Source organism: Coloeus monedula (assembly GCF_965178545.1).
Source record: "Coloeus monedula genome assembly, chromosome: Z".
NCBI lineage: Eukaryota > Metazoa > Chordata > Aves > Passeriformes > Corvidae > Coloeus > Coloeus monedula.
Genome location: NC_138822.1, coordinates 33,428,627 through 33,456,609, shown reverse-complemented (window position 1 = coordinate 33,456,609; position 27,983 = coordinate 33,428,627). Strand labels below are relative to the sequence as shown.

At 43.2% G+C, this 27,983-nt stretch overlaps 1 protein-coding gene across 2 annotated transcripts; it reads right to left on the bottom strand.

The window, feature by feature from the left end:
- Window positions 1-391: 391 nt before the first annotated feature.
- On the bottom strand, window positions 392-27,983 carry KANK1 (KN motif and ankyrin repeat domains 1). Of its 2 annotated transcripts, XM_082300900.1 has the most exons (11): window positions 27,726-27,983; window positions 24,161-26,812; window positions 14,154-14,372; window positions 13,195-13,303; window positions 11,981-12,190; window positions 10,606-10,693; window positions 7,763-7,982; window positions 4,938-5,080; window positions 4,191-4,391; window positions 1,895-1,993; window positions 392-1,276 (listed from the first exon to the last, which is right to left on the bottom strand). In XM_082300900.1, the coding sequence occupies exons 1-11, from the start codon at window positions 27,793-27,795 to the stop codon at window positions 1,214-1,216; spliced, it is 4,074 nt and encodes a 1,357-aa protein (XP_082157026.1). In that variant the 5' UTR covers window positions 27,796-27,983; the 3' UTR covers window positions 392-1,213. The 2 variants fall into 2 exon arrangements, with proteins under 2 accessions (XP_082157026.1, XP_082157027.1); XM_082300901.1 differs by lacking the exon at window positions 11,981-12,190.

Genomic DNA, 27,983 nt, shown 5'->3' with positions numbered 1-27,983 from the left:
TCAGTTCAAGTAAACTGCTTGAACACAGTCCTTCAACACCTCCCCAAAATGCTTCACAAGGCTGAGAGGTCACCTCTTAACCAAACAGCAAAGGGTGCAGCCTTGGCAACATGTGCAAGACCAGCAAAGGCGGATCATCTTGGGCAAAGTTCCTCCAGTCATCAGGAAAAGCCTCATGTGGGCACTGCCCGGTCCTCCCTGCCATGATTTACCAATTTAGCTTGTTTTCCTGCTGCAGTTGTAATGTGCAGCATTTCTGGATGATGACAAATCACAAGTAAAACGGGAGAGGAGTAAAACAGCATAATGAAATTTTATTCTGAAAATACGGCAAGAGTCTAAGGCACTTCAAACATTTCAATACACTTGACTAAAGTGAATGTGACAAGGTAATAGCATTCCATAAATACTCACCAAGAACTACACTCAATTCCACTCAAGGGGAATATACAGCTGGTACCTCTAATTTTATTCTCCAATAAACATATATGGAGCTTATAGACTGACACAGTTAATAAAAATATGGTAACAGGACATGTAATTCTTCATGTAGGTTTTAATTATTAAGGAATATAAAATGTTGAAAATACTGTGTGAGTTAATTTTATAGATACTAGTATCTTTTATATAAAAAGTTATACATTATCCCCAATTAGCAACAACTTACTTAGTGAACTTCAGACCTGACAAGAGGCTCTATCCCCATTACCTACCCACTCACCCACCAGCTCAAGATCCATGGAGCTGACTACATAAGCAACTGCAACTTCTGAATTTCAAAGTAATTAAAAACATGAAAATCATGTTGGAATGAAATTTATGAGTTTACTGTGATGAAGTCTAGGCACAGTAAATACATTTTAGAATGACTAGAAATAAGCCACTGGGACACCCCTGCATTGACAGCTTTAGAAGTCTTAGTTTGCACATAACATACGAAAGGATAATCTACAACAAAGAAAAACAGGATTTATGCCAGTGTACAGAAAGATGAGTATGTGAGCAAAAGAACAGTTCTGGCTAAGGTTCTCCACTGAGCACTACTTTATGCTTGCTTCAAGTTTAGTTTCTATCTTTAGCACTAGATCTCTGCTTTCACTTCGCTGGTGAGTTCAGGCACAAGACAATTACATTCAGTATCTGTCTCAGTAAAACAGTAACATTTAGCAGCTTAAAGATGGCGTAGAGATTTTTTACAGATATTTATACACTACTACTCAAACGTGGCTCTGTGGGTGGGACCAGGAGACGTCCTTCTGCTAAGCCTAGGAGTGCCCTAAAAAAGAAGAAAGAAGAGTTAATCAAAATGAAATTATTCCAGCCAGCTGATAGAAAACACAACACTCAAAGTTACTCTGTTCAATTCCTTACCTTTAATTGTACAGATAATTTCTTTTTTTTATTTTAGGAAGCAAAGTGCCAGCTATTGTACAGCCTTTTAACTGAGAGCACACGTTGTTTAGACAGTAAAATGTTTAGCAGCAGTTTATCAGGAGAGTGAGTCAGGGCTAGAGAAGAGGTGGATAGCTGCCAAAACACCTAGAACAGCTATGTTTCAGTTTCCAGGTCAATAATTATCACTAAAATGATACAACAGCACCTCTGCACACTAGCCAGAATCAGTGAACCTTGCTAGTGAGCTATCTGTACCCCCTGGTAATTGGGAGGAGAAGCAGGAACTATCCCCCAGCCAGGCTTCAACCTTCTGCAGTCACCATGTATTTTAAAACGCACATTCCACTTAGCAGCACAGAAATTATCTTATGAATAAACTCAAAATTTCATGTGCTGTACTGCTGTACAGCTGTCAGGGAGTACACTTCTTGTTCACATTTCACTATATTGACCAGCAGCAGCAAGGCAGAACATAAACTACAGGAGGCTGTGTACTAACCGGTGACTGGGTTTTGGAAAAGTTGACATGGGCATAAAGGAGAACCGCTATGTCCTTATGTCCAGCTTCCAGGGCTATTGAAAGTGCTGTGCTGCCATCCTGAGAGAAGAAAGGAAGAAACAAGAGAATTAGTGCTTGTACGCTTTGACAGATCTTTTAAAAGCCCTATCAGCCCACAGAGAAGTGAAGTTATTAAGTGGAGGCCCTACTGCTCATACAGACATTAATTTAGAGTCTTGTTTAATTTCTTTTGTTTTAAGGCTTGCACTGCTGTTTTATGAGGCAGTCCAATTGTCAGAGCCTCATAATTTCTCTCAACAAGGAGTCTCGATTATTGCTGTGGAAGAATGAGCACACCATTATCACAATAACGTTACCATGTAGTGCTGTGTAAGACCAGAAGATTGGGCTGTCTCAGAGAAACTACAGTGTCAGTAAAAAGCAGAAGAGATGATAAGGGAGGAAGAATGCTAGTCAAATATAATGATAATTGCTGTGTTAAAATGATAATTTTTGTGGTATAGCTCCCATCAACACTAAGAGGAATTGCATTCATAATTTCAAATGCTCCTTGATGGAAGTCTAAATACAAACAAATGGACTTTCCTAGTCAAATACTGCCACCTCAGTTTCTCAGAAGATACTATTGCTTTCAAAAACCCCAGCTCTTGAGGGTTCTAGAAGCAAAAAGTGCTTTAGCTGGAAGAGTGTTTTACTGATCTGCTGGTTTTCATTTGGACCATGTTTGGTCCAGGAAGAAGCAGATGTCAGGAAACCTGTGATGTGAACCTGCTGCTTGGTTCACTGCCGGGCTTTTGGCTGTTGCGCACAGAAGTTTCTACAAATAATGCCAGTATTTGAAATGTCTCACGGGGATGGAGCACACATTCCAGCCACTGCTGTAGCACTGGTATTGGAACAGCTGGCCCCAGTTCTTAAATGGTAAACCCTTTTTCCAGCATGGTACACAATGGACAGCGTCCACATGGAAAGTCTTATGAGACTAAAGGGAGCAATTATCCATAAATCTCATTGTCCTGAGCAGACAGGGAGCTACAAGAGCTGTCTACTAGAATGCGATATAATGCATGACGAATGCACAGCACTCACTCTCCAGTCAACACAAGTTCTTAAAGAGAGGTGCTGAATCATTGTGGCACACGTTAGTGGGATGATGCTCAGCTAACTACTGATCATGCAGACTGGAAGAGCGTCACTGTGACACTCAGAATGGCATGGGGAATGCTAAAAATCTCAATCTCACAGCACAGACAAATCCATGAATAAGCAGCAGTCAAACTGTGCTTGGGAAACTACCACACTGGCCACAGGAATAGTTAAGTATCATGTCCCCATAAAGACTGTTAATTAGTGATTTCATATCTAATAGTGCTAACAGCATCCAAGCAGCAATAATCTAGACTGCCCCCAAAAATGTTTGTTAGACTGAGGTCCTCTTACATTTTCCCCTCAGGCCAGATGTTACACACTGCTAGCACTACAAGCAACTGAGCTGCCTCCTGCAGCAGGTGACTGAATGAAGAGAAATTATGTCTTTGCCTCTCTGCAACAGCTTCAACAAATAACCACCCATTGCCCTCCCAAATCCCAAACCCAGGCTCCATTTCAGTGTTCACTAGGAAAAGCAATAGGAAGAACAGAGAAGTATTCAAGAAATGTTGTTAACAAGAACATAGTACGGGCAAGAAACAAGCTAAGTCAATGTTTTCAAGCTTGAGAAATCTATATATCCAATTGTCTGCTGATGGTGTAGGCTCCAAGGATCTCTGCAAACAAGAAATATGCAGGTGTCTCACTTGGCACTGAAGTCACAGTCTGTATCTGTTTATTGTCAGGACAGTGTAGCTTCATGGCTAAGACTGAACCTATGGTCTCAAAAGTCATGTGTGACAAAAACACAGTGTGAACATCCTGTCAAGAGAATTGTAGCACTGATGTTTGCCATGGGCACAGAGAAGTAACACAGCAAGGCCTTAACTCACCAGATAGGGTCCTAACCGAAAACTGGAAAACTCCTTTGAAAGGAGAAAGGAATGTCAGAGGGAAAGATGTTTTACTATGAGCTAACCATTTTTTTTTTCTCTTCTGGCCACTAAACACCTACAGCTAACCACAGAAATAGCTACCAGGTAGGTCTGTTAGAAAAGTAAAAATACTAGCCAAATAATCACAGCACTTGCTACCATTAAGCAGAAGATTCATGCAGCTGGTACTTTGGCACTCTGAGTCAGACATTCACCCAAGAAGATTTCAGAAGCACTGAAAGGCAACTCACATTGTCCTCCAGGGTGCTGTTACACCCAGGCTGAGCCAGCAGAAGCTTAACAATCTCCACATGTCCGTGCTCACTAGCGCACATCAGAGCTGTAGAGCCCTCATCATCCTGGATATTGACATCTGCACCACAGGCCAGTAAAGCTTTAACCATGTCTATCCGGCCATGACTCACAGCTAGCATCAGTGCAGTCTGACCAGCCTGCATGGAGAGAAGAGGAAAACCCAAGTCACTACAGAGACAATCAGTGACAAAGCACGAACACTTTATTTTTTCGGACACTGTGTTTCTTCTGGGGGGGAAAAAAAATGTTATTTTGAACAGTACTCTCAAGGCTTTGATTGCCATTATTTAAACATCTTTTATGGGTCATATATCCCACATTCACATAGATATTTACTGAATTAATGGAAGATATCCAATCTATTTTCAGACAACTGTAGTTTTTTCAAAGGAGCAAAATGCTGCAGAATTTGTAAATGCCACCCAAAATTCAGTAATTCAGTTCTTTCACACAATAATCAACCTTCATTTTTAGAAGAGGTCCAGACCTAAGGCTCAACCATTCTTCCACACCTCCATTTTGTATACAGCAGTCAAAAACATACATAAAATACCCACAGATGAAGAAAGCAAATGAGAGCAACATTTGAGCCGACAGAACAGGGATGGGAGCATGGAAGGAACAGTAAAAAGGCAAGAGGAGTACAGCAGTAAGAACTGTGCCTCCTGAACCGTTTGACTGACCTGGCTGGCTTTAGCATTCACGTCCCCACAGCTGAACAGTTCCTCCACTGTCCTCATGTCCTTCTCTGCTTCCACAGCTGCAAGTGCAGCAAGCATGATGGGGGTATAACCAGCCTTGTTCTGATGATTTACATTACAGACATCTGCAGAGGGATGACATAATTTCTTCAGAAAGCAAGAACCCAAAAAGCAGTAATTGTGCTAATCAACTGAATAAACTGTCAGTAGAGCGGCCTATAAAAAGAAAAAGTAGCAACTGGTTTCATAATGGATGCAATTCAAGGGAAGGTGGAGAAGAAAAAAATAAACAGAGGAGCTCTTGAACCTGAGAAAGAAAAGAATTCTTTTGCACTATGTGTACAACACAAGAGACAGCACAAAGACATTTTATATGTTATCATTTAGAGCTTTATTAGTATATATTTTTTTCCTTTTGTAAAAGCAAGTGATCTGAAATTTGACATGATATTCAGAAACACTGTCAGGACAGTCCTTAAGCTCTTCTCCTAAGGGCATTCACACTGCAGAATAAAAATGGTCCAGCAACATGGTCAGCGGAAAAGCTACTTCTCTTCAGCACAAACATCTTCCTGCAACTGGTGTTATTTTAAAAATCTCCAAGTGTATTTCAACGTGTTTCGGAGCTGCCAAAAAAACTCCCCTTAAGTTAAAGACTGCTGCCAGTTCCACAGTGTATTTGACCATGAACAAAACTGCTCTGGCAGCAAACACAGGCAAGTCCTCTGACCAGTGCCAGCAACTGACAAGAGTTCTCCTTTTTGTTCAAACCTTGCCTCCAGTCTGTCTCTGTTCCTAAAATTCTGCAGAAATTCAGCAGTGCTTATTTGCTTACTGGGCAGCAGAGTTTTCAGTGTGCTCATCATACTGGAAAGCAGGGACTCAGATTTACGTAAACACTATCTGTAGACTAGGGGTTAAACTGCACCACAGATATCTTAACAAGCAAAAGTGGTTTAGGAAATTTTTCAGACTTAACGACAAAAGATTTTTTTTTTCGGTGAAAACAACACTTCAGAAGCAATGCAAGTGCAGATGGAAGATACTGCAAATTCTTTCATGTTTGGTAGACATCAGTGATGATACCTTATACCCAGTAGACCAGTACTACTTTCAGACATCACTTCTGTGAAGCCACTGAAGCCAGAGAACACAATACTCTGCTACATGCATTACGTCATGAGTAATGAATAACTTGTAGAAGTGGTGTGTTCCTACTGTGACTAGACTACTTCAGCAGAGTTTTCTGAGGTCACAGTCAGCTCCTTCTCTATGTGGCTAATGAGCGAAACTGTTCTCCAGTTTGTTCTCTTGGTGAATCTGCTTCATGCTATGGAGGATTCTCTCATCTTGTCCACTCTTCCCACCAAACACAGACACAGAGTTCTTGGACTAAGAATCTACCTGTGATACAACCACACTGCAAAGCTGACCATAGTGACCATTCAGACACAGTCCAGAGGAAGTGTGTTGAAATCTGAAGGAATCTGCCCATTTGCAAACATTTCCAAGTACTGGCATGAGCAGTGTTCTCCTGCAGAGAGAAGTACCTGGGCACTAGTCACGATTGTTAGATTTTACAGGTAACACCCCTGGTGTTCTCACAGGCATACACTAGCAGCTATAACCTACAGTTATAGGTTATATACAGGAGTCCTGACTTACAGGAAGAGATGAGCATGTTCCTGCTACTCTGAGACACCTAGGGAAGCAGAGGGGCAGCTCCCTCCCACCACACTGTGCTGCAGAGCCAGCCTGCCCCATTTCACCATGCTTCTGACATTCCCTGCATTCCCCTGCTGTGACTCACTCTTCCCAAACACAGACTGCCTTCAAAAGGACCAGAGATTTCAAAGTGCTCACTTTCCTGCTGAGGAAGTCTCTCCATGTGTGACACATGTGCTAGGTTATCAAAGCTGAGATTTGTATCATTAATATCCTTGTTTATCTGATGCTACCCTTCTGGATTTATTAATATTGCTTGGCTTACACTCCAGACATGTCACTGGCCTAGTTAAGCTTTCACAACCAAATGTGACAGGTTTTTCAACTAGTTTAGAGAAACAAACTTCACTCAGGGAGCAAAACCAGGATTAAACAGATTAAACATCCAGCCTGGGACCAGTTTCAGTGTGTGATACCTTCTGCTGGATGCCATCTGGCACACTGCATGTGGGGAGCAGATGCTCCAGACTCTCCCCTTTGCCACTACTTTCTCTGCATGTGTGTTGCAAGGGGATCAAGAAAAGGAAGCAACAAAAGCAACTACATGAAGCAGCATCACATTGCTTATGGACTAGGAAAAGGCTCTTCTGAGACAGAATGCCATATTGCTCCAGTTTCTCAAGAAAGCAGCACATGTGGTGGCCAGAAAAAGCTTCTGCACTGCTCTAGATAAAGCTAGACTAGTTTGCATGTTCAGGATAGGTACTGAGGTGTACTTCAATGCATCTTCCTCCATCAGCACCCTACAGAGTGCTGAGCAGCAGCTGTGCTGCCTCCCAAGAAAACTGCTGGAGGCTGGTGCTGCTCAACTTGGGACTACAGTCCAAGCGTCAGGAATCTACCTATCTCAACTCTGTATATAATTCACTTAAGTGTTTTTTTAACTTCTTCAAGAAGCATCACCTCCAAAGCTAGTACTAGAAACAAAGATTCTAGACCACCTAAGTGAGCCACCATATAACAGTTAACAGTCAGAACGCCTGCTGGAAGAAGACCAAACTTGACCTCTAGCCCATCAAGGATTTCACCCATGAGAATTGCAAACCCAAGAATAATTAAAAAAAAAAAAAAAGCAAACCTACTTGCATCCAGAAGAAGCTTCACAATTTCGAAGTTAGAATGTGAGACACTGTAATGCAGAGCTGTGTTGCCGTTTCCATCTGCCATGTTGATGATATGTCTGAGGACAGCAGGAGAAATCTCTTCAAAAGCAGTTATGTAGTCTCCAACCATTTCAGGGACAGCTGACTTCTGACTTGAGACACGAAACCATTCATGCTGGATGGTATTTAAACAAAACCTCTGCCGAAACCAAGACAGAAAAATTTACATATGGACAATCTATTTAAAGGATTTTCCATCCCACAAGTCAGCAATGCAGGTCAAGCCTTTTTTAGTCCAATGTGGGAAGAAAGTATTCAACACACAAACAAGATGTACAGACTGAAGCTTCCCCTCTGACTACAGCCCACTTTAAAACACCAGTTGTTTACTTCCTCTCACTTCACCTGACGTTCAGGAATGGTTCACCTCTGAGGGCACAGAATTTTAGGATGAGAATACTCCCAGAATTAATGGTTATCAAACACTGGTGAACAGAAAAAAAGACTTGCATAACGATTTCCATCACATACTTAACTAAGCTTATGAATCACTGATAAACTCAAGACTTTCTCACTGGACTTAAACAGCATGCTAAGTCCATTAGGCCCAGTTCCGAGGCACAAATTATCAAATGCACAAAGTATATAAGAACTGGCTGGACAGCAGTTCTGAAGAAGAAGAGCAGAGCATTACAGATGATTACAAACTGAACCCAAGACAACAACATCACACTGTAATGTAAAAGGTAAATACTGTTTTGGGGTGAATAAACAGATTTATAGCTTGCATGGCATGTGATGCAGTCCCTTCCTTCTGCCTAGTACTGTGAAGACAACAGGTGGACTCCTTTTTCTGGTCTGATCACTGAATAACACAAAATATTTGGTTGAAACAGTTTTGAAGATAAGCAGCAAGAATGAACCGAAGTCAAGGAAATCTGACCTACTGGACAGACAGGAAGGACTGGAGATGCTCTGCTGGAAGAACTGCTGGGGAAAGAAACCCTGTAACATCTGTTGCAGAAAAAAGAAAAAAAAGAAAGAACCCGTTCTTCACCTGAGGGCTGGCTGGCTGCAGTAATGAGGTTTCAGTTGCAATGAGAAGATGCGGGCTACACATTCAGGATAAACTTTCCCATTGGTATGGACTGAGACTGGAGGACTAGGTGACCTGTCTGTTGTGACAAGGTAGGTTGAGCAGATCTCACTGTGAGCCAAGAAGGCTCCCACAGTCACCGCCAGTTCTGACTTTGAGACTGACTGGAAGGACCACCATATCTCCTCACCTACAAGGTGGCCAGAAAGTTTATCTAGCCTCTAGGGAAAACACACCGGTAGCTCTAGAGGTGGCCTGTGTCTGGTAAAGAGAAAATATTCTACACACACCAGTACTACATATATATCTGTACTACATAAACACATTTACAGAATATTTTACATCAGTGCTACTATAATGTGATGTATGTATTTTGTGAACATGGGGAATTGAAACACAAAAGTGCCCATAAACTGACACAATAGAGTATTTTTTATTATTAATTTAGGCAGTACTGAGTGCAAAATACCACTAAGAAACTATTTTTAGTCACTTATCACACACATTATTAAATAAACAACACACTTTTTAAATTCCATTAATCTATCACATTCAAAAAGGTGCAGTCCACAGCTTTTTCTGGTGTAAACCACAGCTACAAGAGCTGAGTATGTTGGAAGAGGTTGGGACAACTTATACAGATCCTTAGCTATACTGACATTTAAACTGTTTGGACCAGACTTCTGTATAAGCAGACAGACAGAGGACAAGAGCTGATTAGTGTGCAGCTTCCACCTACAAAGCACTATTTATGCTGAAAAACACTTTAGGCACAAGAAAGAAAAACGTAAATTCAAATTACACTTCCAAGGCAGAGATCATCATGTGGTTATGCCACTTTTGACACTTTCAACTCCAAGAGGGCCTAAAGCATTTGTTGTTTGAATGCCTAACCTACTCCTGAAGGACAAACACAGGATTAAAAACTATCTGTCACAACTGTATGAAACAACCTTTCAAAACATTCCCTGGACCACAGATGTCAGAACTGGACACAGACAATACTACTGCATCATACAGACAACATTATTGTCTTTAAGAAGTTGCAGATGCTCTATAGAAGACGACAATGACAGTGAAGTGTTGCCTTTTATATGCACAAGTGTAACAAATGCAAAACTCAATTTCGTATCATTAAGCAGTGTTCCTTTGCTTTCAGACTGCCCTCACAGAGTAGCATAGGAAATCTCTCTATGAAGCATTTCCAATAAGGCAAATACCATTTTGTTTCTTGAGACTTGAGTATTTAAGTATTAACAACGAATCCTCCTTACTCTCTGCAGCACTGATAAAAACCAGCAATGCAGTAAACAAGACAAGCAGCATCCCTGTGCTTAGAAGGAGGAAGATCACCTAGTGTTTCAGAACAGACTCTGAGGTTTTGTCATAGGAAGCAACAGGCTCCTCACCCACTGCAGTCTCCTAATGCGAGGCCTGAGAGCTGCCCAAAGCAGTGCTAAACCAAAACACCCACAGGAATAACACAGGAAGACACAGGTTGTGTTGAAACCGCACTTTCATGTTACTATTTTTATGCATGTGCCGTGAGACAACAACACTGAAGCACACCAGGTATATTCTCTGGATGAAAGTGTCCTGATAGAAAGAGATTTGTGAGTCTTGTAGGAAAAATGAAATCCTCTTCTGCCTACCCACTATGGTTTCTGGTAAAACCAGAAGTCACCCTTCCCTGAAGTTTTCCTGTTGCATGACCTGTATTGCTTACCACGTCTTTGTTGGTTAATGCCTTAGGGTCATCAATGTTGTTTCTCAGCAGGTTACAGGCAGAAAGCATCTTTTCACTTAGCTCGTATCTGAGGGAGACAGCAAAATACATGGCATGTTTCAATTTTCATCTTAGCATTTCAGTACAGAAACATTAGTTTTTCTGAAAGTTCTCTGGGAATTAAAGTTTCCAGGCAAGCCATCTGCTCCCACCATGCAGAAACCATGCTGGCAGCTCTTCTCACCGACACTCCCTCCACACTGAATGGAGACAAATGGGGGAAGAGCAACAGGAATGAAGAGTGGGAAACACATCACTTTTGTGTTCTAAGACTTGGCAACCCTTCTAGTGGAAATTCTCACCTACTGCTATATGACTGCAGAGCACACATTATATGCTATGTGCTTTGATTACTTGATTAACAAGGAGCAATGCCAATAGTTGTGATGGAAACAGAATTAAGCAGTGGGAAAGAGCTCAAGAGGCGCCTCCCTGCCAGCTCCCATTCACTGGAACTAGCCTGTCTCATCCCACCCACTCTGGAAATCTACTCTCTTTTCTCCAGCCCTCTTTAATTTTTACACTTCTACTCCCTTGTCATTACAAAGTTCAAAAATAAGGTCAATGCCTGTGCCACATGTATACCAGGCTGTAGCCAACCATCCTTGCCTACAACCTGCACAGAGGATAATGGCAATTTTTCCAGAAAATTCTCCCAAAAATCAGAGAAGCTAACACATTCATGTGTGTAAGGTGGGCATTTTAGCCCTCATGGGTTACAAGCCAACTGCTAGTGCTTCTAGAGTAATGAAATTCTCCATCACTGCATGGACCATGGCCATGCATGGCCATGTGCCCTGCCTCTTCCCCTTGGAGGGCATTGCCAGAGTAGTCAGCTTGAAAAGATGATGCTCTTTAAATACACATGGCTATCTAAGCTGTCTGCTGCTCTTCCACCCAATCACCCCTTGCTAGTGTAAATATAAATTAGAGAGCTCTTTTGAGAGACTGCCCATCTTTTTATGCCACCTGTAAAATAACAGGCTATGCTACAGTACTCAGTAAGCTCAGGGCTCTTCAAAACACACAGCTCCAGGGCCTCCAAGCTCTTAATTATTAATTTCTGCATCTCTTTTATTTAACAGCTGACAATTACAGATAACTTGATGCTAAGCTACATCTCCAGTGAAACATGACATTAATTTTGTTTTAGCTCTTTTACTGTTATTATTCCACCTAGATAATTTTCCAGGTTAGCAGGCTGGCAAACCCATTTTCTATAAGATATCCCTTCACTGTCTCTGTTTATACTTCCATGCCATGAGGCAGAGGTGACCTCCTTGGAGGCAGACTCTGGAGAGGGTGAGCAGCCTACCTCTCTCTGATTTCCACCTCCTCGGCCTCACACTCTGGGAGAGGACTGTCCTTCTCTGCCCCCACAGCGCAGACTTCTGCAGCATGGGGGGTGGGCTGCTTTTCCTCTGTGTGCTGGTCGCAGGGGTACTCGTGGCCCTCGCACTCCTCCTCCGAATCTGAGGAGGAGCTCTCCTCGGAGCTGGAGTCGTCGCTGGATGTGGTCTCATACCTACAGGGAGAATGGGCAGGGGCAGAGGTGCTTGCTCGGTGCCATTCCACGGTGGTCAGTACCTGCTTGCACTGGCACAAGTGGAAAAATGTCTTGCAAAAGCTTTGTCCTTCTGTTTTCGACTAAGAGACCTCTTCTACTCACTGCACTCAGTGTTACTGGCAACTGACACTGTCATTATTCTGTACACAGTGTGTAATGAAAAAAGACCAACCTCTTTTAAACGTAAGTCTTAACATTTTGTCAGACCTTGCCTTATGCCCAAAATGAAATTACTTTATTCAGAGTAAATTGTGTTGTTGCTTTACTAGGCAGATATAAGTAGGGAAGCTAACACACCTACAGTGACATTCCCTCACTATATGTAGTGGTATTTTTATCTAATATATAAGAAATTAGGTAAGTGAGGTATTTAGGCTACATACTGCACAAAGCAATTGTACTGAAGAAAAACTTATCTAAGGAAAGGGCTAGGAAAGGTATATAAAAACAATTTAATGAAACCATTTTAAAGGTCTTTGCAACATTCTCAAAAGGCAAGTAATATTTTTTTTAAAAAGACAATTTTCCATACTCTTCTCTGTATTTGTGTAGGAAGGTCTCTGTATTTATTTAACACAAAGGCAGAAAAACTAATTCTAGGGCAATGGCATCTCTTGCTGTCTTGTTTAATAGTATAATGCTGTGCTTGTCAGCTGCCAAAGATATATACAAGTTTTCCTTACTAAAGCATTGCCTGAGAAATGTCCCCATGTGTTTCATTTTCCTGTGTTAAATCTGGCAGCAAATCTCAAGTATTTGAGACTGATGCCATATATGACTTGCAAGCACAAGAGGATTAAGAGGAGCTCAGCTGTTCCATTCTTCCTTCTGATCCTTACACTCAGCAGTTGCACCCCAGCCTGAAGGACAGGCCAAACCCATGCAGGCGCTCCTGGGTTCTTTCTCTTCTTCCCACTGTGGAAGTGCTACAGTGACAGATGTTTTGGAGACAGGTCTCTTACCCGCCATTAATGCCGACAAACTGCAGGTTCTTCTTGGTGTTGCTCAAATCCTTCTTCCCATCCCTTTTCTTCATGATAGATTTGAGTGTGTTCTCATTATTAGCACATACTGTTAGAAAGGGAGACAAAGCACTTCTATCAGTATAAATCCGCAGCCATGCTTTGAATGCAGCAGCATTAGATGATTTTTCAAAACAGCTCTCTATTTTTCAACATCTCTCTGTTAAGTTTACCATCTGAAGCTGGGTTTTCTAGTATTTATGTATATACAGTCATGGTGTGATATACACATTGGAAATACAGAAGAACAGCTTCAAAATCAGCTCTGGAAACTAGTTAAGCCTAACTTTCCCATCTTTCAACATGCTGCTAATCTTCATGATGCTTTAGAAAACTTCAAGAAAAGACATGGGCTTTTTGCTTTTCTTTGCTATTTGTGAAAACTTTTAACACTGAAATTGGTTATTCTGTTAACAAAATCTTAATTCTTAGTGTCAGAGAGCAGCAGCTCCTTGCCAAAATGAACACATTAATACAGACAGCATGTTTAACAATACAGACAGCATATTTAAAAAACTATTCAACAGGGTGGGTAGGCTCAGTCAAGGAAGATCTTTCAGATTTAGTATTCAATGAAACAACTTTTAAACCAATCTCTATGCATAAGACAGGTAAAACATGCATAAAAAATTAAGTATTTTAAAAAAAAATTATTAACCCTTTATCTTTCAGTAGATTTTTCTTATGAAAACACTAAATGGCATTTCACTGATGCGCTACAATCTGCCATTTAAAACCTAACCACTACGTGCAGACACAGGGTCTCACACTGTGACTTTCTCCTTAGCTGCATCTTTTTTTGCTTTTGCTTTTCTGAGAATATTGAGAACCTTCTTTAACTGTATTTCATATTCAGACTCCACCAGCATGACGAAAGGTGAATGTGAGCCAGTTATTACCATAGAGACCTGAGGCAAGCTGATCATCCGTCAGGTTAATTGGAGTGAGAGCTTTATCTTGAGAAGAAAAAGACTTCCTTCCCCGAGCAGCTTCCACCAGGGGAGTCTTCTTCTCCTCCTGAGTGGGCACAGTGTCCTGCTCCAATTTCAGCGTTCGCAAATTTGAAGTTAAATGTGTGTTTGCAAGTTGGCCATGAGGGATGTACTCCAAAGTAGCACCTGCCAAAGAAGACAGTAGGCATCACAGAGGAGTCAAATGAAAATATTTCCATCAATACTGTGATCAACAGAAAAAAACCCAAGCTGGAAAAAAAAGGGCACTGCTTGTGCTTTGAAATACTCTTTTCTGAGAACCTAATAGGAAAAAGACTGTAACTGCTTTCAGAAAACGCAAAAAAATGGCCATGAGTTTTTCTTTTGATAAAGACATACAATACAAGGACAATCTATAAAGATACTGGCTTTAAAAATGCATGAAAGGAATAGTCCTTCCTTTTCCTTCTCTTTCAGTATGAGTAGTGACCCCAGCTCCTGCCACCCTGGCTCAGGGTGGGCTCACTGAGCTGCTCCTCGATGACAAGCCTGAAGAGCACAGCACATTCACAGGCTCTGCAGGTTTCCTGCTGCAATAACAGTAACCTTTTAATGGTACTTGTTTTTTAAAAAATGTCATTTTCCATGAAAGCAGAAATTTTTCAGGAAATCCTCCTTTTTTCCCAGTACTATAGCTAATTCTGAAAGCTTTGTGCTTTGCCCAGTTACTGAGACAACTGCAATGAACTCTCACACACTACATTTCTTTTTTTTTTTTTTTTTTTTTTTGGACAGAATTGTACTGAGCTAGTAGCTGTATTTAAATCAAATTCCAAATGTTTGGGTTATACTTTTTTCCCTCGCTGATTTGCTGGCATTCACTCACGTTTTCCCTTTGTATATTTAAAAGGCAGTGCTAATTACGCACAGACTTTTACAGATTCCCCTGGAGTTACTCCAGCTGTGCTATTACAACTGCTCTACAAATCTGCACAAATACTTTTGTTTGTGCAAGACACTGAGTGTTTTTTTACACACGTATGCCTCCCTAAGTGATCTTGTTAGCCTTCAAGGAAAAAAAAAGCTAAAGTTTAAATTGCTTTAAACACTATCACTTTTTTTCTTTCACTCTCTTCTTGCACCCATGATGTGTGCCTCCGTATTATTTTTTGCCTTTGTACTTATCAAGAATTAAGGCACAGCCTCCTCATTCAAATACGAGCAGCACTGCACAGGGTGCTAACACACTGTAGTAAGGTAAATTCCAAACCCTAATTTTTAGACACATAGCTACATCTCTGTCTAGCAAGCTGTTCTTGTTAGACTGCCTTTCCCCCTTGTTACTTCACCTCAGTGAATTTTTCCTACAACAGGACATAATGAAGCTGATTTTTCCAAACACTGTCACTTCCCAGCAGCTTCCTCTTTTTTGTTCCCATTCCCACCCAAGTCTCTGAGTTACTAACCAAGCTTCACCCCGCATGCATTTCTCAGGGCACCTTCTTCAGCCCTGAGACCTATTGCCCAGTTCCACCACTACTTACAGCTTCTCCAACATACAGGGGAAGCTGTCTGCAGGGAAAGGCATGCAGCAGGGTATCGACAGTCATGTCACTACAAGCACAGCAAAAAAGCTTTTTCTTAAAGAGTGAAACGTGTGTGTGTGTAAGAAGGCAGCAGCGTCTCAGGGCCCCCTGGGTAGCAGCAACCCTTCTGGAGACATGTCTGAGCACTTGGGCACCCATGAAAAGCAAGAGGGAAGTCCTGACCTTGCTCCCCCACCACTCTCCACTTTGCAGCACTGACTGACTTTGGTCGAGTCTCTTCCCAACAGCAAGCATCATCCCTCATCCAACAGCTGAGGAGAAGAGGGCTGCCAAAGTGATGGAGCACCAAGCCAAAACCAATGATTTTTAAACTCCCTTAACTGAAAAAACAAGTGAACTGTCTATCTGCTTGCTTGGAGTGGTAACAGGTACAATTAAAGAGTATAAAACACAGTAACTACTTCCAGCTGCAGCTGGTGGTGGCTGCCTGGGCTGGTTTTACCAGGTCACCCCTTCTGCTCCAGACTGGCCTCTGAGGACATGGGAAGGAGTGGAGGAAACCTACTTTGAAGCATCAGGGATATGCAAAGATTCCAAAGATGCCCAGGTTTGCTTTCAGCAGAACTGTCTGCATCCTCTGCCAGACATCACAGTTCTCCTACAAAAGCAGCTGTGACAACCAAGGCGTGTCTGGAGGGGCAGGTGGGCTTGTGCATGCCAGAGCTGAGGGCAGGACTCTGGCAGGGCTGCGTGCGGCTCCAGCCAGATGTGAACCAGCAGCAGCACCTGGTGCACCCCTGTCATCCCCCTGAAGCCCAAGCCTCCATTTCCCCAGGTGTCTCCCTCCTGCCCTGGGACAGGCAGGGGAGGGAGCTGCAGGCTAAGAGAGAAAGGACGACAGTAGTAGACTTCTCTCCCCTGACTCACAGCCTTTCTTCAACCTCCCTCCAATGCAACAAGATCTCAGTAGGTTCTCTCTTATGGTTCATGCATCATTGGCTGAGAAGCACCACACTGAATTCAGGATATAGAGCATGATGTCCGTGCCTTCTGATGAAGAAAAAAAGGGTTCTGCTCAGCTGGCCCCTGACAAAAGAGGATTCATCAAGACTCGAGGGCAAGGAGACAACAAGTGTGCATTAGGCAAATCAGTCAGAGCACTCATTCTCCCTGCAAAGCTCTTAGATGTCTACACTTACTGCATGTACAGTACCCAAAGATGAGGGGAAGAGAGCTTTGGGCTTAACTCAGCATTAATGCTGCAAGCTGTAAATTAGCATTTAATATCAGGTCCCAGGCCTTCCCCTTTTCAAGACAGCCAACATAAAGACACTTGGAGAGCACCGAGTTTAACCACAGAAAAACAGACAGAGGAAGGAGCTGTGCCACCCAACATTATGGTCAATGATTTAACAGATTAATCTACTGCTGTGCAAACCAAAAAGCTGAATGAGAGGAGTTCCTTCTTCCTCCAACAGAACTGCAGGGCCACTGTTGGGGCTGGAGGCAGCGCACAACTCTCCAGCACGGAAATGAAACCCTGGCTGAAGATCACCACCAGTCTACACGGATCTTAAAATAGACTCTTCCTCTCACTTCACAGAGGTCTCAAGTATGGTTGAGCAGAATCCTTCTCCAGGTCACAAAGCACAACACCAACAGCAAATTCGCCAACAGGTCAATACTTAGTCAGGCACTGCCTCCAGACAGAAGCCCTCAGGCAGACTTCCCCTGATGATATTCCTTAGTTTACTGTTCCAGGCAAATACTGCAAACTTGATGTAAGTTTCTAAGTATTGATATGGAATAGCAAACTACAGCAGGGAGCTATCAAGAACTTCTAATGTATTTTGCAACATAGTGAGGGATTTTGGAAAAGTTCAGGAGTAATTTACAGGCAAAAGTATGACAGAACAAACCAAAAAAACTTGCTGACTTCAACTGTACATAAACACTTACGCAGAAAGCTGCTCTCATCAGTTTAAGAGGGAAACAAGTGACTGAAGCACCCTCAGTGGTTTAGCTCCAGTGGTTTGAAGGAATGAGAGCGCCTATTTTTAATTTTTTAGAAGGAACCTCCTCTCATAAATCACTTGTGCTTCTTTTGAAAATCTCACAAATTGAAATCAGGGTGATGGCAAAACTGCTACAAAGAAGCAGCAGTTACCCATGCCATTTCTGGAACCTATAAAATCTGTCTACTGTTACTAAGATTCAATTTTCCTTCCTAACTGCAGACCTTCCCTCACATTTATGACAGCACAAGTAGTCATGCTGTTAGCTGGTTCAGGGGACTCAATAGATTATTCTGAATTTGCAGTGAACTCATGGTAACAGAAGTCTGGCCTTCACCCGCTTTTGAAAAATTTCCATTTAGTTTGATGGAAGCAAACCTAAGTATTATTATAAAAACAATTTATCTTGACAATACTTTTATCCCACTGGAAACCAAGAGAAGTGCAGACAAGGCCGGGGGATTAAATAGCATCAGGATGAGAACCTAGCTCTGGCTGGAACATCACAGGCTTCTAGCTTAAAAAAGCACACGAGCTTATTACTATGTGGTAGCTGCAAAAAGATTTTATTTTTAACATGTTGGTGGTCAGTGCAAGCATTTATTTGCACAGTATGTTTATAATGGTCAGTGATACAATCTATACATTCCCCACTAAAGACAGTGCACAAGTATCGTCTGGAGCCTATCTAGCAAGGAAATACTTCTCTTTCACACTGCATGATTTCTTCACAGCAGAAATAAGCTCATTACAAAATTATTTTGACTGAAGCACTCAAAGTCTCCTCCAGTGGTTTTAAATCTTCATGCCTAAAAAGTTATTTTTTTAATACAAATAATTTTAATCCGCTTTCAATTTGGTCTATTTTTCAGAACTGTTGGAAGAAAAAAACCCATTCTACTAAGGTAAATAAAAAGGCAGTGATGAGCAAACATGTTATGTTTAAACATTTACAAAGATTGATAGTAACCCATCCAACCGATAAATTCAGTACCTTCAGAAGACTAGAGCGTAGTTGCATTTTAAAAGGTACTTTTGAGCCATTCCAGGTTAGAAGTCAGTGAATTTAAAAGTTCAAAACAAAAAATTGCCACACGTGAGCTTTTTATACAATACACTGACAGAAGGCAGATTCTCTTGGGGCCCAGGCATAGGTAGATGTTGAACTACCATTCAGCTCCAGGCAAAACACTCCTTCTAATAGGATAAGGGCTGTAGTAAGAGAACTACAAGAACAATCTCATTTTCACTCTCTCTTTAGCTGTTTTCTCTGTGCTGAGAAGCTGCTTTCTATCCCCAAATTGGATTGTGAATCCAGTTTGTTGAAACTGGAAATTAAAACCAATTCCTTTCCTTAAACATGACTGACCAGAAAAGATCACACACCTTTGAGTCAGCTAATCATCTTATTTATCTTTTCCTAGACAACTGTGTGTGAAGCTTGGTGAGAGCCATCCTTCATTTTCCTGATGAGGGGTGGATCACAGTATCTCATGATGCTGGGCACAGCAGGAAGGTCAGCTCAGAGAACTTCTTTCTTTCTCGTTCAGAGGATTTGATTTTCTCAGATGAAGCTTTATTGTTGCTGAAATATGACAGTACTTCCTTGGGAAAAATGGGCATCTCTTGCCATTAAGTATTCATAGATGTGCCTGTTACCATGGGAGCTGAACTCCAAACAGAGCTCAGTGCCTGAACATTTTATCCCTGTGCCACAGCACAGGGAGAGAACTGTGGCTCTATCTAACAGACAGCCTAGCAGGCTGCAGCTTGCCACTCTCTAAGCAGCAATAAATTTGAAGAGAAAAATAATCTACACTGTGGCAAATTATGCTCTTTGCTAACTGAAGCAGAAGCCTGGAGACAGAGCAGCTTTTTGATTCAAACACTGCATGTAGTGTGCTACCAGAGAACCAAACCAGCAAATATTGTAATGCTAATAATGACAACAGTAAAAAGCTTGTGCTAACATAGGACCAGGGAAGGTGTATCAAACTTCTCTGAAGAGGTTTAGGGAATTTAATTCAAATAATGTCTTTATAGGGCAGTTACTGACCAGGTCTCTGCTCTTCTTCTGATATAACTGGATGGATATTTAAAACCAAGAAAACCCTGCTAAACACCCTAGCTCCTAATAGAGAGGTTAGTACCATTTTTGAATGGCATTCCCATTTGCGCTTGCCATATTGTCACAACTAGCACCACCTGCCACATGAAACATGCAGAGGAAGCACTGTGTTCCCTGAAACGCCAGCCAGACACATGTAAATAAACAGTACTCATGTGGCACGTAAGTGGGACCAACTGCATGGCTGCAGATGCACTACCTTCCAGATAATGTGGAAAATGCTTCACATATGTCAGTCACCTTCTTCCCAGCAGACTGATGGATGGATCCTGTTTGTTACACAAGAAGGAACATCTGTACAGAAGCTTAATCTGCTGATAAAGGCATGCATCCATGGCAGAGTTGGAGCTTAGGGCTTCCTCCACTTGCCTAAGACATAGGTACAACCACCACAATTTGTAGCAACCCACAGCTTCACACAATCACCACCATACCTGTGCCACATCAGCACAGGCTTCCGAGCCTCAGGCAAGCCCCAAGTCTTCAACTGCAATGGCATGGTCCATGCTGCCAGGAAAGAAGTTGCTAACCTGTCAAACTACACAGTATTCAAGAGAAAGGGCTGCCAAACACAAGATCTGTAAAGAAAAACAGCTTTCTCCTGTTTCCTGCATTATAACTGACAACACAGGAAAAGATGACCATGTCCACACTACCTCATTAGTCCTACACACTGATTTGGGAGAACCAGGGCCTTCTCACATCACCATCATTCTTTCGGTCTTTCCATTGTCCCTCAGCCTGCTTCCCCAGCTCTGGTTAAACTTAGAAATTTAGAATCTTGGAAGATCTTTCCACCAGATGGCACATCAAGATGTCCTTACCCTCAAGACTTTCTGACACTACTTGCTTCCTACTTTCTTTCACTCCCTGAAGTTTTAACTCAAGAAGCTGCCTCCTTCCTCATGATGATTCATTAGTGTAATACTTCCACTGGGATGCTCAGTTAGGATTGTTCTAAAAAGCAACTGTAAAACTGACACCTAAAGATCACTGAGGCAAAATAGCCATGCATTTTCAGGTCAAATGTGCTCAGGTAGTTTTTTAGGGCATGGCAGATCTGTTGTTTTTAAATACCATTCTCAAAAACTCCCTGCCACTGAAAGACATCCACCTACAAGACTTGTAAAAAGTCCATGTAATTAGGACCCGCACAAGTGACGTTAGGCTTCTGGCAGGTATCTCACAAAACACATCATATGAGCATTCAAATCTAACATCCTGAAACTTCTTTAAAAATACAGTACAACAAACAGAGGAGATGAATGCACTCATCTCCCTTTAGGCTTCCTATACGCTGTCTGGTCTAAGAATATGGATCAATTAGCATCTAGGCTTATGACCCACATCCATATGGTTAAGCTGGACACACAGGCTGCCAACGGCAGCTAACATGACTTTGCAGAGTGGAAATGCACTCATCTGGCCAGTAGGTCTAAATTCCCTCAGGTCACTAGGGCTTCTGAAAGACAGTACATATGTAAATAGGAGTTGCCAAGTTACAGAATGGAAGGTGATTATTTTACAGCAAGCAAAATACCAATTGCTAATAGACTTGGTTCATAGATCATCTGAGAGGTTTAAGGTGTCTAGGGATGAAAACTGCCAGCCTCTGTCCTGCTCAGCAGGCTCCAGCTTTCCTGCCTGTGTCTCCATCACCTGCCATAAGCTGTGTGAGGGAGGGTGAGATGGCAGAGGCCCCTGCAGCACACCCCGTCTCCCCAGCAACAACAGGGAGAAAAATCTGCAAAGCTGAGAACTTGACTAACGTGCTACCTCAGAAGCAGTGTAGAACACTGAGCCATTAGCATGGCAAACTGGTACCCAAACCACAAGCCTCAAAGCCAGCTCAGGTATTTTTGCCCTAAAAGAAACTGGCCTCTAAGAGATGCTTCCTAAGAATGCTCTTTGAATAAAGCATTAAAGATGATGCTACTGATGCTAATTGGAAACCAGACGCTTCCGCCTCTATTTTCACCGTTTTTCTAAGAAAATGAGGCTTGTGAGGTCACACTTCTCTCAATAACTTAAACTCGATTGCTTATTTGAACTGAACTGGAATAGAGACTCAGTGCTCTGAAGGCTTTTTGTGTTTACACAGGTTTTACAGAAATCAGTCTGAGATTCCAGGCATGGAGAAAGGGGCACTGGCTGAGTTGACACACACAACACCTGAAAAGCTACATCCAAGAGAACTAAATGTGAGGAAGGACTTATTAAGAGCTCATAAGCTATCATGAGATACTGATGCATGGGGAAAAAAAAGGCTTTATTAGTTCAGTGATTACAGAATTATTCAAGTTAGTGCTTCATTCAGCAAAAAATCTTTCTACAGAAATATGTATCACATGATCTGTAAAACTGCAGGAACAGGCAGAAGGACCAGCAGATAAATGTATTAAAGGCAGTATTTTCAAAATTAATAGAAAGAGATGGGGTAACATTTCAGGCTTAAAACCTCTTTTCCACTCCGGTTCTCTGTGGGGCTGAACTGTTATAGCCCATAGCTTGATTTATGTATGCAGTCCAGGCATGTAGTTCTCACCAGGGACTAAAAATAAAGAAATTTTACACTCATCATCCACAGCTAAAGATAATGGCATTACAAGCTAATATAAAATTATTCCAGAATAATTTTATCAGGAATGTGAAATCTGAATCCAAGTATGAACATTTTTAGTAAATATGATCTATTTCTCCACCTGTGTCTAAATACTTTCAAGCCTCTAGACTACAAATTTGATACTGTGCAGTAAAAGCTGGGAAAGGAATTAAGGATTTACAGCTAGTGATAACTCTGGTTCACTGTTTTCACAGACACTTTTGATGTCTGCTAGATACCCTTACTATTATTGTATCACTACTTGTAAGAAGACTAGAATATAAAGTGCATACCAGAAAGATAAAAACATTGCTTATATAGTACCATATTGCATGTATGCAGACAGAACATCATATATTTTCCTTACTGCTACATAAATGTTGCTTATTCCTTCACTATGGGAACCTAAACATTTTACCTCAGCTCATTAAATGGATGATTCTATTTAGCACATAAACACTGAAAACAATCAGATTTACCAAGCTGCATTTAAAAAAAAATAGGTAAATTTTAAGACAGTAAGCAAGCTGCAAGAGCTTTATATAGTTATCTGGATTAGCCAATGACATTCTGCTGACATTAAATAGTACTTACTCAGGGCTTTTGTCCCAATTCAGCATCTACAATACAGATGCATTTGCACCAGTTTTTCCCTTCTCCTTAACCTCTTCTTTCAGTCACTGTATGGCAGGAGCAAGAAAGAAGTATCTAACAGCCACTGCCAGGCATTACATACTGGTTTCCAGGAAGCCACCATTTATAAATTTAATAGTAATGTGGTTGGATTCACCAGTAAGGTACCAGAAAAAAAAGGCTAAGTTTTAAACTAGACTATCAGACATAAAAAAAAATTAAAAAGTAATCAACTCTACCCCAGGGAATAAAGAAATCCCTCAAACTAATTGTGTATACTTTAAAATTAATAAATAAAAGGCAAGGAGTATTTAAATCCCGATTCTTGCCTTTCCTGAGTGTCACCAAAACCTCCAGCAGTAATTATGCCTTTCAAACATGCGGTCGTAATTAGGGATTACGACAAACAGTTACTGGAACAGAGAAAGCCCAAGATGTGGTTTCTGTGAAGCTCTCTGGAGTTGCCTATTATAAAGCAATCAGCCCTGCTGGAATGGGGAAAGCACCCCACAGGTCTCTGTCTGAGCAGCACAAGGAACAAAGGCAATGGAAGAAACACTATGAAATCCAGGGAAAGGTCTGTGGAAACAAGTCAGTTTGATACAGACACTGTATGTGACTTTCAACTCCATCCAATCTTACACTGCTGTTTTTAAAAACATGCATGCCAAGTTTAAAATTCCAAACCCATGGGCATTAACCTCAAATACTCCTAAAGTTATAAAATGAAGTCAGCATGTTGCACAGTGGTTAAACCCTTCATAATTTTAGACACCTTTCTTGCGTGGTCAGAGCCATGGCACCATCATCATCAGGACCTTCAGAGCCTGCTGGACAGGGAGAGATAAAACCACCTGTGGTTTTTCAGCTACCAGTGATGGGCTGGACAGAATACCCAATGGGCACATTCAACAACAATGCTCTGTACTTCCTTGGGGAGGGCTACACAGCGGCTTCCAGACTAAGCGAGAGCCTAGTAGGCCACTGATCTGCAGCCCTGCAGAAGAGCCGGCCAATGTACCAGACGTGTGCCCGGACTCTGGGCTTACCTGACGGGGAACTTCTCTCCATGCACTGCTTCTGAAGGTCCAGGCTCCGCAGCTCCTCCGTACTGGCGTATTTCATGACAGAGTTGATGGAGGTGAGGGTGCTGATGAGCTGTGAATTCAGAGATCCAATCTGGGAGTGGGGCTCCCCAAAGGCTTCTGCCAATTCACTGTAATTTTCAGCAAGCAGCATCTGCTGTTCCTGCAGCAGCTTCTGCACACGTTCAATGTAGTGATCCAAGCCTGTCCTCAGCTCAGGCGGAGGCAGAGGGCTCTCCAACTGACCACTGACTGGGTCGCACACAGACTCTCCCCCAACACCTATGCTCCTGGTGCCAGTCGGGACAACCGGCAATGGAGGGGGTCCACAGGCGATGCTCCTCATTTTCAGACCAACCAGGTAGTTCTCATAAACGCTTATCTGTCCAATGCCACAGTCTTTGGTTTTTATTGCAGAAGGCTTTTCAAAGCCAGGGTGGCTAGAGAGCATGGTGCCGACTCCAACAGAACGCATCTTAGTAGACACGTGTATGTCCTTTACCCGGCCATCCCCTACGGCCACACTCCGCAACTCCACACTGTCCGTGCTGGTCTGCTTATCACAGCTGCTCAGAGTGGTGTTAGTCCCACAGTCCACCAGGCAGGCCACCTCTGTGCTGGTGCACTGGCTCACCATCTCCAAAGCAGTGCTGGTTTGCTGGCTAGCTGTGGAAGGCATGGCCATCACCATTGCCTCTGCCCTGGGTACAGGCTCTGTGACTGTTTCACGGGACACGTGTTCCTTGGGCACACAAACCACCACGTTCACCGAGCAGTCCCCGCAGCCCACAGACCTCACCGCTCCAACCGCCCGTGCCATCTGGCAAGGGCTCGGCACCTCCGCCAGCTCCTCCGTGTTGACACCTGTCTCACAGACGCTTGTCTCTGTGCCCACTGACTTATCATGCAGCTCCATGGACCTCTCTGTACCCTGATCTTGCACCTCTGCCCTCTCCCTCACCAGCCATCGGCTCATCAGGAGCTCGGGGCCCGCAGCTGCGCTCCGTGTGGCGGGTCTGCAGGAGGTGCCGATGCTACTCATCTGCAGATGGTTTCCCACTGACGAATCAGCAACCTCCACGTGGTCTCCCACCATTTGGTCTCTCGTTTGTACGACAGCCTCCACCATCCTACTGACAACATGGGGCTGAGCCATCATGGCTTTATCCACCTTTTTTCTAGACCCAGCTGCCTGCAACTCCTGTTTTAATTTGGACATTTCCCTGTCATGGGTGGTTTCCTTCAACTGAACCTCTAGTCTGTAAATCTTCTCCTTAAGGGCTTCAATGGTCTGCTGCTGAAGCTCTATCTCTTTCTCAGCCTCTGTAGACAATCCGAACATGGCCTCTGTCACCCCAACTCCACAGTCCCTCATTTCTTTCTCTGTTCCCACAGCTACTTCTTTGTGTTGCCTTGCAGATCTGTTGTATATAACGACATCGTTCATGTTCTCATCAGCACCCACAGCAACAGATCGGGCTTCTTTTGCCAGACTTTCTCTGTTTACCCGAAGGTTTGCTGGACTTTCATAGTTGCTATCTTGGATTTTTTTCTCCAGGGCTTGCATCTCAGCAGTCAGTTGTCTGAACTCCTCTATCCTCTGAGAGCTCTGTTCCACACTCTCCATCTCTTCCTCACAATCTATATACAGTTCTCCACCTCTTCTCACCTGAGACATGTGTTCCCACTGCTCTGCATTTCCTGCACTGTAGGATCGCTTTCTGAAACCGTATGTGTCGTTTTGAGTGGCTTTCCTGTGGTTTTTGAGCTCAGCCATCATGTGCCTCTTCTCCTCCTGCAACACTGAAATTTTGACCTGCAGCACAGGAATAGTCTTCACTTGTTCCTCAAGCTCCTTGAGACGCTTGAGGGCAACTGCCATTTGCTCCCTAATGTGCTGCAGATGCACCGGGCTCACATTGGTGACCGGCGTGGATATTCCCGAGCTCATGGGGCTGTGACGAATGGAACTGCCCAAGGAGGAGCTGAAACAGGTGCCATAGTCGCCGTTCCCCTGATACCCATTCTGCAGGTGCTGAGACATGTGACTGTACCCACTGGATCCCACAAAAGAGGGGAGGGAGCTTGTGGAGCCCATACCTCCAAAGCTGGAAAGTCGAGGCCTGCGGACATCTCCAGGTGTGACCTGCATCATCCTCTCCTGCTCCAGTCGCCTCCGTGTTTCCATGAGGGTTTTTGTTACAAGGAGGTTGTGCCGAGGAGGCTGGGGGGAGGGAGGAGGAAGCTGTTTATTCTCTGGGACAGTTAAGTAGGTAGGAGATACTTCAAAGGAAACTGAAGGTTTTGCAGGGACGGACAAGGTTACTTGACTCCTCGCTGCCGAAGACTGCTTGTTTTCATCACTGTTTGATGAAGAGAGAGACTCTGTGGAGGTCCAGCCACTGCACCGGCCACCAGAGTTCTTGGTACCCACTGAGGCTGGTACAGCTTTCCTCCCCTTTCGTATATTTAGTTTCTTAATGGTATTCCCCTTTTGTATATCATCCACGTACTTCAGAAAATCTAAGTCTAGCTGGTAGCCATAAGGTGTTTCCACAAAATAGGTGTCTTTCCGTTCTTTTTCATCTTCTCCATTTATAGCAGCTTCCTCTTTTTCTGGAAAAGAAGAAACAAAATCAGCATTCAGTAAACTACGCACTCACAAGTGCAGAAAGACAGGTGCTCACTGCACGCCGGAGGCAGAAACTGCTGCTGCAGCTCAGCGAACAGACCGACTTTCCGCTGACTGACCCTTAACACTAAATCCTGATTAACTTTTAAAAAGTTAATCAGTGGGGTTTCAAATGCTGAGAAGTGCATACCCACATAAACGCGAACACAGGCATACACACAGACAGTGTCTATTAATGAAGGGGCACAGACAGTAGCTCAAAGCTGTCCTTGCCCAAATCCTTCCAGTCTTCCCATGCCTCACCGAGCTTCCACACATGCTACGTTATCATGTAAAGACCACAGGATTACAACGTACCACACGAATCATCTGGAGACCAACTTGTCTAGAGGGTGCATTCAAGCAGGTGATGGGAACTCTGACCCCAGTCCTTATGCAACCGATGTCATTAGACTTTACACAGCTCTGCAGCGCTGTTTTATGGCTCTGGAAGTGTGCTCTCAACTCAGCTCATATTACTTCCACCAGCACCTCTGCCTCTTTCATTTCAAACTCCGTGAAGCCCCCACCACCATGATAGGCAGCTTAAGTCCCTTCCAGCAGGGTCCCAAACCCCACTGCTCAGGGACAAGAGTCATACAAGAGGTGCACCCACCTGCCCTCCACACGCAGGACTCGCCTGTTCCCGAAGTAATCTAAATAAAACTTCAATACATCTGCTGGGTTTTCTCAGGCTGCGTATTTATATGCAGCACTGCCATACAACCTGCTCCTCCCTGGCCTCATACTTGGCAGGAGTAAAAATACAAATAAAGAAAAGAAAAAACCAAACCAAAAACGGAAAAACAACTATTGCAAGTTATGCGCTGGAGGAATAAAAGCCGGCTTTCCGGTTACCTGAGTTAGCCACATGTCTCTGCCCCCGCACTGCAAATTTTCCAGCCACGTACGGCTGTCCCAGCTTCATGTGTCACACGCCGGAGCCCTGCCTCCCTCCAGCTCGCTCCTGCTTCGCCCCATAAGGAAGAGCCGTCGCCCCGCGCTCCGCCCGCCGCGCTGCCCTCCGCGGGCTGCTACCGTGCCTGGGCGCGGAGTCAGCGCTCCCCTTCGCTTCTGAAGGGAGAGCTTTGGGAGCCGCGTCTTCTTAAAGGAATA